The sequence below is a fragment of the Desmodus rotundus genome, chromosome 7 (assembly GCF_022682495.2).
Source record: "Desmodus rotundus isolate HL8 chromosome 7, HLdesRot8A.1, whole genome shotgun sequence".
NCBI classification, from domain to species: Eukaryota; Metazoa; Chordata; class Mammalia; order Chiroptera; family Phyllostomidae; genus Desmodus; species Desmodus rotundus.
Genome location: NC_071393.1, coordinates 5,180,249 through 5,193,230, shown reverse-complemented (window position 1 = coordinate 5,193,230; position 12,982 = coordinate 5,180,249). Strand labels below are relative to the sequence as shown.

The 12,982-nt window shown below is 37.4% G+C and overlaps 1 protein-coding gene across 6 annotated transcripts in view; it reads left to right on the top strand.

Moving 5' to 3' along the window:
- ATXN2 (ataxin 2) overlaps positions 1 to 12,982 on the top strand; it is a 93,806-nt gene that overhangs the window by 58,717 nt on the left and 22,107 nt on the right. For all 6 annotated transcript variants that reach the window (XM_053928759.1, XM_053928758.1, XM_053928755.2 and 3 more), the window contains 6 exons: positions 1,670 to 1,852; positions 4,070 to 4,267; positions 4,657 to 4,764; positions 5,036 to 5,106; positions 10,611 to 10,915; positions 12,747 to 12,810. In XM_053928759.1, coding sequence (XP_053784734.1) covers positions 1,670 to 1,852; positions 4,070 to 4,267; positions 4,657 to 4,764; positions 5,036 to 5,106; positions 10,611 to 10,915; positions 12,747 to 12,810 — 929 coding nt within the window. The remainder of the gene's footprint in view (positions 1 to 1,669; positions 1,853 to 4,069; positions 4,268 to 4,656; positions 4,765 to 5,035; positions 5,107 to 10,610; positions 10,916 to 12,746; positions 12,811 to 12,982) is intronic.

Below are 12,982 nucleotides of genomic sequence, written 5' to 3'. Positions count from 1 at the left end.
TGCCGTGCAGGCAGGGAGGTCATGTGATCCTGACTGAAGAGGCTAACCTTCAACCGCACATTGCACTGACCATCAAGGTGACTTCCTTACTCACAAGTGCCTGTAATGGTGGCCACTACACAACTTCCATCTAAGTATTTGTTACAGTCCATCGTTTAAATACGTGATGTTCGTATCATGAGAATATGTTAAATAAATCAGGACTCCTTAGTGAGTGTGAACATCTTCACAAAAGTAAGATACAAGGACTGCTTGTGGACTGCTTCTGCAGAAGTATACCTTCTGCATATTCAGGGAAGCTGCATTCAAGGTGTCTTCTTAACTAGTTTGAGTTAAAATGGGTTATGTAGTTAGTTGACACTGAAGCATTTTTGAAGTGTGAACTTCAAAATTAAAACTTTAATATAGTGGTTTTCTGTGCTTAATAAAGGAGAGAGTATGTTTTGTTTCTATATTTGCTGTATGACCAAAAAGAATGCATTTTTTAAAGTTGTAGTTTGATTTTCTTGAGCTATGCCATCCTACTTTATCAGTCTTTTTCTAACAGATGTAAAAATATATGTAAAAATATGTAAATACCCAACTCTTAATCATTCTTTGTTATAAATCACTCCTGTCTCCAGTTGAAAACTATTCTATGTAAGATTAACATTCTTTTTAAGGTTGTATCCACAATTAAGTTCCTATTTAGGACACAAATTAATGTGACATTATAAAAAGTATGGCAGCGAAGGCGAGGGTGCGGAGCCCGGGCTTCAACATTAGGATGAATTTTGTTTAGTGTTAGCTCTGTCCGGCTTCTCTGATGAGAGCCATTCTGTACAGTTTTCACTGGTGTTGTTTGATGAAAGCACAGACTTCTTTAGAAAGAGAAATCATTGCTGGGATTAATCATTGCAGAATTAATGATGTAGAATTTTGATAATTCGTAGAGTGCAAGTTTCTTCCCTAAAAGTCAGTTATTCTGGTTTTAAAAGTCATGCCTTAACAGTAGAATTTTTAGCCCATAGCCTGTTGAATCTGAGGAGCTGCTTGCAGGCAAGGGCAGTCTCAGCCATGGGTTGTAAAATTGATCACCATGGCAGGAGAGGGAGACACACCAGGATTTGGGGGAAATTTAAGGAGGGTGTGTACATGAATTTTAACAACACAAAAACATATAGGAACTAAATAGGGGTGTTTTTTTCTTTAAAATATTTTTTTATAATTTTAGAAGTAATATAGAAAATTTGAGGGGAAAAGTTAAAAGTTATGGTAAAATAAAAATTATTCCATCATGTAGCCATAACTTCTGTTAACATTTTTTTATTATACTTATTTTTTACAAATAATGAATATAGGTTAAGCACATGACTAAAAATCTTTGAAGAGTTCTGCCATCTCATTGATTTCATACCACCAACTTTGTCCCTCCCTTTCTTTAAAAATGAAGAGAAATAAAATTTATTTGTAAAACTTTGTTGTATTCTACAAAATAATTCTGAAAGAATACCACTAAAAATATGTATGGCTTGCTTCCCACCCCCGTTTTTTTAAACCGAGGAAAACAGAGAGAGAATGAATGAATATGAATGGAATATGTGTGAATGGGGGGGTGTGTATATTTAGCACAAAAGTTGTACTGATGGACATTGTGGCATTTATGTCATGTTCACTGTTCCTTTCTTAGGGCCTCCAAGGATGTCCCCAAAGGCCCAGCGACACCCTCGAAATCACAGAGTTTCTGCTGGGAGGGGTTCCATTTCCAGTGGCCTAGAATTTGTGTCCCATACTCCACCAAGTGAAGCAGCTGCCCCTCCAGCATCAAGGACCAGTCCCGCAGGGGGCACCTGGTCGTCAGTGGTCAGTGGGGGTAAGTAACACTTGGCTTAGAGCATAATGACAGTGTTTATTTTGTAATTCTACTAGTTGTAAGAAGGGCAGTGCTCAAGCTGTTGGAGGAAGTGTGAGTGTATATATTAAAAATGAAGTAACCAGAAATTGGAAACCGTGTATTTTTATTTTGGGTTCCACAACTTACTTCACCATATGTTAGAGCAAATCCTGTGATCATTCTGAATTTCAGTTTCCTCGGTGAGTAAAGTAATTTTTGCCTAGTCTACCTTATGGACTTGTGATGAGATTCATATAATACTCGTAAGTATGTATATACTTTTTATAAAGTACCACTGAAATTTAAGTCAAACACAGAATGTCACAATGTTTGGAGGGACTGCATCTCTATTCTTGTTGAGGCTTATAGTGCTGTGTTTTGGTAGCATCTGTATATGGTACTAATTCCTGACTATATTTCCCTTATAAGGAATGTTAAACATACATGAGGGACTCAAGTCTTATCTGTGAATAGCCTGAGGAATGTGCTGACAGCAGCTATAAAAGTGTAAAAATTACACTTTGACAAGGTCTTACTAAACTAAACACTGCTTTTGCTGCTTAAGTTTTGCTTTCATGGTAACTGTGGAGAGTTAGAATGTGTAATGATTGTGGGTATTTTGGTCACAGTATATCTTAGTGCACCGAACCTTTAAAACAAAAAATATCTTTGAGCTTAACAAACAAAAAGATACCCAGCTCTGTTAAATGTCTTGCATTGATATACACTGCTCGGCTTTATGTATGTATAATTATATTGTAAAGTCCTTTACACTTTCTGTTTTCTTCTGTGGTCTTCAATTATAAGGAAATAATTCAGTTAACAAAATAGAATTTCTAAATACCTTTATTCATTTCTGCCATTAATCATTTGACACACTCAAGTGATCTAGAAATGAATTTTGAGAGTAAAACATGATTATAGAAGTGAAAGAGTACAAACATAGTTGTTAGAAACATTCATAGGCCCGGCCAGTGTGGCTCAGTTGGTTGGAGCGTTGTCCTGTAGACCAAAAGGTTGCAGGTTCGATTCCTGGTTGGGGTGTGTGTGGGAGGCAACTGATCGATGTTTCTCTCTCCCCCTTCCTCTTTCTCTCTGTCTCTCTCCCCACTCCCTTCCCCGCCCCCCCCCCCCCCCCGCCGCCGTCTCCCCCTGGAATCAATAAATATGTATTTTTAAATTTTTTAAAACAATACACATATCCCTGATTGGTGTGGCTTGGTGGATTGAGTGCTGGCTGGCCTGTGAACCTAAGGGTTTCTGGTTCGATTCCAGTCAGGGCACATGCCTGCGTTGCGGGTCAGGTCCCCAGTTGGGGGTGCGCAAGAGGCATCCGATCGCTGTATCTCTTGCACATCAATGTTTCTCTCCCTCTCTTCCTCCCTCCCTTCCCCTTTCTCTACAAATAAATAAAATCTTTAAAAAAATAAACATAGAACAGTGTAACAAGCTTGTTTTTTACACTAATTAGAAAAATGGCAATTACTGAATAATAGTTTCCGTCTATGATCCTGTGACTCAAAAAAGTAAAGAACCACCAATGTGAAGCAAATCTAACCATTTTCTCTGAATTTGAATCTGAGCTCTGTAAACGGACTTATAATGGAATGTGAAAACTGTTAGATACTTATTTTGAAGTAGTAGCCTGGAAACCCCTGCTTGGGTTATCTTCCCTTCTTGGCTAAATTGATCCCTGATTTCCTTAGATACTGCAGAATGGGTCTGATGTGGCAAGAAAGAACATAGGATTGGTTGGCTACGAGCTGCTAAAAGGTGTTTGAGTTTATTATTGGAAGGAGAAATGTATAAGCCTAATTCTTAGGGATCCTGTACATGTACTTTTTTAGAAGAAACCATCTCCCTTCTTAGTAGAGAATATTGCTATCTTTATTTTTTAAAGTGGCATTTATCTTGCCTTAGAAATCCAGTTTCTAACTTTATTTAATATACTGCTGCCTTTAGAAGTAATATATTTAGTTAGAAGAAAAAAACTACAGTTGTACTTAGGTATTAGTATATTATTAATCCCACTATTATTCCTAAGTCCTTGGAAAAGAAGAACTAGGTGATAGGATAAAGAGTAATTGGGAATGGGGGTCAGATAGGACTCTTTTTACCTGGGTCTTGAAAGAAGCCTCTTTGAGGATGTGCTATTGGAGCTGAGAATGTAATGAGTAACTTTTCTTTTTCTTTTAGTTCCAAGATTATCCCCCAAAACTCACAGACCCAGGTCTCCCAGACAAAACAGTATTGGAAATACTCCTAGTGGACCAGTTCTTGCTTCTCCCCAAGCTGGTATTATTCCAGCTGAAGCCGTTGCTATGCCTGTTCCAGCTGCATCTCCTACACCTGCCAGTCCTGCATCCAATAGAGCTGTTACCCCATCTATTGAGGGTAGGTAAGAAAGGGCTTCCAGGTCCATAATACCATTTGTAGAGTGCAGTGTTATTTTGGGTTGAACATTATACAAAAAATGCTGTTTTATTCAAAGGTGGGTATTTGTGTGCACATTTAAAATTTTACGTAAATGAAGTGAGCTGTTTAATACTGCTAATTTCATGTGTTATTCTTGAATGTCTTGTTAAGAGGGTTAACATTGCTGAGTAGTAAATATTAATATAAAGTAAATTATTGGTATTTCATATGTTGACAAAGGAGAAAAGCCTTCTTAAATGGAAATAATTTTTTCTAAAAATATAGGAGATAAAAATTGTTGAATATTTTCCCATTTTACTTTTCTATCACATATCTAAGTTTGAATTTTTAAAAATATTATCTTCTAGCTAAGGATTCCAGGCTTCAAGATCAGAGGCAGAACTCTCCCGCAGGGAATAAAGAAAATGTAAAGCCTAATGAGATGTCACCTAGCTTCTCAAAAGCTGAACATAAAGGTTAGAGCTTAAAAAGTATTTAGGTGTAACTATAGAAACATGAAGGAATATGTCTAACCTCATGCCTGATATAAAGTATTTTTGATCAACACTTTTTCTTAATATTGTGTATATTTAAATGCATAATTTGACAAATTCCAAAATCTATAATTATTAAAATTTTTGTTATTTTGATAACAGAACTTATTTTCACTTCTAACATTCCATCCTAAAAGAATTTTAAGTTAAAGATTAGAAATAAATCTGTATCTAATAGTTATTAATTTTACAGGTATATCACCAATTGTTTCTGAGCATAGAAAACAGATTGATGACTTAAAGAAATTTAAGAATGATTTTAGGGTAAGTGTTGCTTTTGAATTTTGTTATTTTTCATTGTTGTTCTTGCATTAAGATTCTAAAACATAAATATTAAACATTACTAAGAATTACTCTGTGATCTATTTACTAAAATGGATTATATATACAACTACAAACCTTGAACTGGGTGTATAGAAAGCTAAACATTCTGAAAGTTGTCTTTGCCTGTACTTTAAGTAGAGTAACTAAAATCATGAGATTTGATAAGAACAATAAAAATATCAAAGAATATAATTTTGACGTTTGAAACTACTATAAGTTACTATTTGATATTTATTTGATTAGTTGATTTGCTGAAGAGCAGAGCAGGGCCAAGGCGTTAATGATCTGATGTGATGTGGCAAGTAGAAGATGTGCTGCACAGTGGGCTTCAGCCGTATTACAGATTTATATTTTGTGCACGGGTGTGTTGTGGTAGAAATCTTTGATGGACTCACTGAACATACTCTAATCTCTCCTAGATAACTGTTTTCGTTCTTTCATACAATATTTACTGTAACATACTGTGGGTATCAAGGTACGTTTTGAGGCCAACTAAAGAAATCATCCTGAAACTAAGCTTCTTAGAGGGGAAAAGTCTGGTTTTCAGCCTTTTCCTAGCTGAAGTCCTCTTGGGTACTTGTCCTCCTCAGCTGCATCCTGCCAGAGGAAGGGTTTCTTTCCTGTGCCCTTCTTTTTACTGCATGCGAATAGATTCCCTAAGCAGAAGATGATACTATTTTGCATAATCTTGAATTTGATATCAATGATGTCATACTATAAGTATTCTTGCCTATTTGGTTTTGTTTCCTCAGCATTATTTTTCAGTTCTTCTTAGAGCACACTTGAGTTTATTGTCCTATGAAGGAAATAACTTTTTTTTGCTTTGAAGCATATGAGTTAGTTTATTTTAAGCAGTTTTATTGAGATAAAATTCACATATTATATAATTTAGCCATTGTAAAAGTACAATTCAGTGGGTTTTAGTATATTCACAGCTATACAACCATTCCATATTCAATTTTAGAACAGTTTCTTCATCCCAAAAAGAAACTTCATATTCCTTAGCAGCCACTCCTCATTTGCTGTCAAGTACCCCTGTCCTCCCAGGCCTTAAACAGCCACTAATCTAATTTCCGTCTCTGTGGATTTCCCTATTCTGGACGGTTAATAATGATGCAGTCACTCAATAGGTGGCCTTTTGTGACTGGCTTCTTTCATTCATCATAATGTTTTCAAGGGTCATTTATGTCAGAGCACCTGTCAGTGCTTCATTCTTTTTTATGGGTGAATCATACGCCGTTGCACAGGTAGACCACTTGTTTATCTGTTCACCAGTTGATGAATCTGTGGGTTGCCACCACTTTTTTGCTATTCTGAATAATGCTGTTAGGAACATTAGTGTACAGTTTTTCTGTGGACATATTTTCATTTCTCTTGCATATATACCTAGGAGTGGAATTTCTGGGACATATGGTAGCTATTTTTAACTTTTTGAGGAAAACTTTCAGGCTGTTTGCCAAAGCAGCTGTATTATTTTACATTCCCAACAGCAGCATATGTCAGTCATAAAGATCTGCTCTTATTTTCTTCTAAGATTTTTTAAAAAGATTATTTATTTACTTATTTTTAGAGAGGCAAAGGGAGGGAGAAAGAGAGGGAGAGTAACATCAATGTACGGTTGCCTCTTGCACGCCCCCCTACTGGGGACCTGGCCTGCAACCCAGGCATGTGCCCTGACTATGGATCAAATGGAACCCCTCCGTGCATGGAATGACGCTCCATCCAACTGAGCCATGCAGCCGGGGCTATAAATCTTTTTTAATACTTGACTTCTGAATTCCAGGTAGATGCAGCATTAAAAGTCTGTCGCTTTAGGATTTCTAGTCCTAATATTTTGGGGGGCCTGAATAATCAATCTATTATTAATTCTTTCCAGTTTACATTTATGATATTAGTTTACATTTATTGAGACACTGTTCTAAGTGTTTCTAAGTTTTTTATTGTCCTAACATCCCTTTGAAGTACGTGTATTATCCCCATTGTGCATATAAGGAAACTGAGGCAAAGACAAGGTAAATAATTTTCCCAGATTCACGTAGCTAGTAAAAGATAAGCCTGGCTATCTGTGTGTTTGAGCTCTAGCAATGCTTTGGGCAGTAGCCACTGCATAGTATGGCCTGCATTGTTCAGTGACAGGACCACCCTCACGACACACACATGTCCTTGAACTATGATGGTTCACAGAAATCTGGGCTTTCATTGAGATAGAAATAGGAGTATCCTGTGTTACTATCTTTTTCTTTTTCCCTTAAGAGCCAAAAGCAAAGGCAACAAAAGCACAAGTAAACAAGGTGAATTACGTTAAACCCAAACGCTTCTGCCTTGGCTGGTGTGGCTCAGTAGATTGAGTGCTGGCCTGTGAACCCCAAAGGGTTGCCGATTCAATTCCCAGTCAGGGCACATGCCTGGGTTGTGGGCCAGGTCCCCAGTTGGGGAGCGTGCAAGAGGCAACCATACATTGGTGTTTCACTCCCTTTCTTTCTCCTTCCCTCCCCCTCTGTCTAAAAATAAATAAATAAAATCTTTAAAACAACAACAACAACAACAACTTCTGAACAGCAAAGGAAACCATCGATAAAATGAAAAGACAACCTACTGAATAGAAAAAATATTTGTAAATCTGATAAGGAGTTAATTTCCAAAATATATAAAGAACTCATATACAACTCAATAGCACCCCCCAAAAAAAATCTGATTAAAAAATGGGCATAGGATCTGAATATACATTTTTCCAAGACAGACGTACAGAGAGAGGACTAACAGATCCATGAAATGGTACGCACCATCACTAATCATCAGGCAGGTGCAAATCGAAGCCACAGTGAATTATTTCCTCATACCTGTTAGAGTGGCTATTATCAAAAAGATAAAAAATGACAAGTGCTGGCCAGGATGTGTGAAAAGGGAACCTTTGTGCACTTCTGACAGGAATGTAAATTGATACAGCCATTATGGAAAACAGTATGGAGAATCCTTGAAAAATTAAAAATAGAACTGTCATATAACTCAGCAATTCCACTTTGGGATATTTATCCAAAGGACACAAAAACACTAACTTGAAAAGATAACTGTATCCCATGTTCACTGCACCATTATTTACACCAGCCAGGGCATGGCAGCAACATGGGTGTCCATCGATAGATGAGTGGACAAAGGAAGCGCGTGTGTGCGTGTGTGTACACGCTAGGGGATATTATTCAGCCATAAAAAGGAGGCAGTCCTGCCATTTGTGACAACATGGATGGACCTGGAGGGCATTGTGTGATAAGTGAAGTAAGACAGAGAGACAAATACCATCTGATCTCACTCGTGTGGAATCTTGGGGGGAAAAAACAAAGCCCAAACTCATAGATACAGATTGGTGGTTGCCAAAGGCAGGAGTTGGTGAAATTGGTGAAAATTGTCTAACGGTACAAACTTCTAGTTATAAAATAAGTTATGGGGATGCCATATACAGCATGGTGACTATAGTCAGTACTACTCTATTGTATATTTGAAAGTTACTAAGAGATCTTAAAAGTTTTCATTATAAGAAAAATATTGTAACTGTGGTGATAGCTATTAATTAGACACACTGTGATCATTTCATAATACACTGGATCCTTATATTTTACACCTGAAACTAATACATTCCTATGTGTCAATTACAGCTCTATTTGTAATAAGTAGTCCTATTTGGTGGGGAAAGAATCTTGGTTTCCTTCCATTTAATATACTACAGATAGGAAATACGGCAGAATGCTCAAAAGCATTAATTGTGCCTTAGTTTTCCCATTTGTAAGTTGGCAGTAATAGTATATACATCAAATAAGGCTGTTGTAACTACTGAATGAGCTTGTAGTTTAGAACAGTGTCCAGCCAATAGTGAGTACTTTAGATATGTTTACCATTACATGAATAATAACAACAAAAGTCTCATTTTTGCCTTACTCAAAGACCCTTGTGGTGGTAAACACTGGAGAAGTCTTCTATAGTACACAGTTGATCTGTGTAGCCACTGCTAAATGTTTTTAATGAACAAATGCTGGCTTAAAAATGTAATGCCTGTGTTGTGACTTAAATTGTTATTGGGTCCAAATAAATGTCTTGTCATCCTTCTCCCTTAGCTACGTTGGTGATGCAGTTAGCCATGAGAGCCCCTGAGCTATGTAATGCTGCTTCCCAGAATGCCAAGGGCCCCCCCAGTCATGGCACTTTGATACTGTTTTGCCCATCCTGAGGCTGAGGACGTAGTTCTCTCTCTCCATCCTTATGGCCCCTTTTGCTGTGCAGCTGCCCAGGGCTGCTGGCTTGTATTTGTTCTCATTTCTACCTTTACAACTTATACTTTTCCTTCTCTCTTCCTTGCCATTTTCTTCATCTGTCCCTGTTTTTCTCTGTGGAGTATGACATCTTAAATCATCTTCAGACAGGAGTAACACTGATTTCTTCTGTTTTACAAATGTACAGACCCTGTCACTTACTTCACTAATATCTTTTTGACTTCTGTTCTTGCTGGTTGGTACTTGTGTGTTGTGGTTTCCTTTTTTACTTAAAGGTTAGAAAGTCTATGAAGGTATATTGGTATATTAAAGACTATCACGTCTAATGAGGTCTTCCTCAGAAATGCACCTACTTCCGACTTTCCAAGCCACTGCTTCCCAAGGCTAGGCCCTGGTCTTAGTCCAGCCTCCATAATGGTGTCTCTGCATTCCCACTTGCTTCCCTCCAGTTTATTTTCCACAGAGCTGTTGTGCTGGTCTTTATAAATTCTGCTCAACACTATAACCTGCTTAAAATTCTTCAGTGACTTCTCATTAACCCAAGAATTAAAAGCTAGAGTCCTTAACACAGCTTCCAAGTTCCTTTATCTTCTCAGTTCCTCTTGGGTGAGTTTGTCGTTTCTTGAGTCACTCCTGCAAATGTGCCCGCCCTTGCTCTGGGCATATTTTCACAGTGGGGCCATCTTTTTCCTTTCCCCTACGTTTTTAAACATGATAGTTCTTTTGCATAGACCATTCCCTTTTGCAAACTCCCTTCCTCCCCCAGACCTCTTTCACATTTTAGACTAGATGACACTTAACATTGAGAAGCCTTCTCTTTCTGTAAGTTGCTTTTTCTCATAGGATCTCATAGCATTTGCCTCATTTTGTTAAGTGTCTTATCTTACCCAGATGGTAAGCATTGGGAGGATAGGTACTATTTAATATTTTCCATACCCAGCAGGCACAATTTCTGACACGTAGTAGACAAGCAGTAAATATTTAATTTTTGAGGTTAGGACATTTGAGTGTGTAGATGACTATGGTTCTTTTATTGCCTTGTAATGAAGACATTACTCTTAAAGTACGAAGAAGCCTTATTCCATATATTTCCTGCTTACAAATAATATTACTTCGGTTGTATGCATGGAGAAAATTGACTGTAGTTACTTAAAGTCAAGTATAATTATTTCCTTTGTTTAGTTGCAGCCAAGTTCTACTTCTGAATCTATGGATCAACTGCTAACCAAAAATAGAGAGGGAGAAAAATCAAGAGATTTGATGAAAGACAAAATTGAACCAAATGCTAAGGATTCTTTCATTGAAAATAGCAGCAGCAACTGCACCAGTGGCAGCAGCAAACCAAACAGCCCCAGCATTTCCCCCTCCATCCTCAGTAACACGGAGCACAAGAGGGGACCTGAGGTCACATCCCAAGGGGTTCAGACTTCCAGTCCGGGATGTAAACAAGAGAAAGATGATAAAGAGGAGAAAAAAGACGCAGCTGAGTGAGTAAACCTGGCATTTAGCGTGTCCTGTTACTTACTTAACTTTTTCTTAAGGTGTCTAGGACCTTCTAACTCAAGAATTTATCTGGACTTTTAGAATGTTTCATAAGTAGCTTTTCAGATTATAAACAACTTATCTAAACAAATGACATTTTAAGTGAATAGGTCATTATACCCTGAATTCTTCTTCCCTTCCCCACCATTTCTGTACCCAATGACAAAACAAAACAAAACAAAAAAACACCCCTAGGTATAAATTAAGAAACGCTTTTTCTGTAGATGTACAGGGCATTGAAATCTTACTGGCTTTTGGGACCTGTATCCCCTGGGTGCTAGTTACAGGCTCTGTTGCTAGGAGTAAGAACTGCCAGTGTCAGCACAAGAGAGGAGTATCTGGTGTCCCTACTCGGAACTCAACATTTTCCATCAGAAACAATGTTTTAGTTAATAGTTAGGTTTGTTAAGGTAGACTTAGTTTTGCACATCCAGTATATGAGAGGAGGGCCCAAAAAACCTGGAATTATCTTCTGGAGGGAATGCCCCTTGTAGTACAGGCTTCCCCTGCTAGGTGAGTGTTCCACAAGCCCGTCTGCATCAGTGTACCAGCTGGCATTGTTATGAGAGGCTGTGTTTGGCTTCAATAACATTTTTTTTTGAAGACTCTTTCAACACAGTCACCCATTCATGGTGGTGATGTACAAGCACACTTGCCCACACCGCACTGAGTGTTCCAGTTTTTGACCAAAAATGGCATGACCCCTGTGCCTCACCCTCCCTATTCACCTGATTTACCCTGAATAAGTTTTTTTTGTTTCCCCGAATGAAAAAAGTCCTCAAAGGGAAACGTTTCAATGACATGGAAGAGGTCAAATAAACAAACAAAAAAATGGCAGGCATCAAAATCAACAAGTTCAAAAACAGTTTTGAGCAGTGGAAAAAATGTCTCAATAGGTGTATTGCATCAAACAGAGAGTACTTTGAAGGTGACTAAAGTTTAAACATGTAAGGATAGATACACAGTTTTTTTATAAATAAATTCCAGGTGTTTTTGGGTCCCCCTCATATAGGGATGGGCAAAAGGAGTTTAAATTACCAGCCATCATTACCTTAAAAGATAAATCATAAGTAAGGATATAAAATAATAAAAAGACAAATAATACAAATAATACAATAATTAATAAGTAAGAATATACTCACAGCTGTAAACCTGCTTTTGCCTACCCCTGCATTATCAATTAAATGGACTTTTATGGGCTAGCCACAGAACCTAACTTAAACACCGTTGATTTATTTGTTAGGGGTCCCCTATAGTCCAGTTACAGCTGAACTTTGGAATGCAGCTCGTTAATAAGTTGGGGAGTGCTTATTCTTGATTTGAGGCAAAAAAAAATTTATTAGTTACCACTTTTTTCCAAGGTATGTCATGTAGGAAACACTTTGTCACATTAAAAAATAGTCCATGCTAGAAATTGGTACATTAAAGATTGCACTTCAGGACATTTTATAAGGGGTTATGCTGTCTTTTCAGTTAAAGTATCTGTTGATTGCCTTTGAGAGAACTGTTATACATTTTACTTAAAAAAAAAAAACAACTTGTCCTTTTTTGGTCAGTCTTTATCAAATTAAGGAGTGGTGTGTGTGTGTGCGCGCGTGTGTGCGTGCGTGTGTGCATGCACACGCACGAATGAAGTGGATCAATGATAGGGAGAATTGTTTAAATGTAATATATGTTTAGCAATTTTTTAAAAAGTACAGTCAGGTAAAGAAGACTTTAGAGACACGTAAGTTCCATGCAGATTTCACTGGCCTTTATATTTTTGTTCTGCTTTAGGCAAGTGAGGAAATCAACATTGAACCCCAATGCAAAGGAGTTCAACCCTCGTTCTTTTTCTCAGGTAAATTTATTTTCTCTTTGAAGTAATGTAGCCTTTAAAAAAATAAATTTATTATTAGTAGTAATATTTCTTTTTTCGTACCTAACATCTAAATTCAGTTACAGTATGCTAAAACAGCGATCCGTCCCCTCTTCTTACGGTCACTAATGAACATGTTTGAGCCATAGCAGAG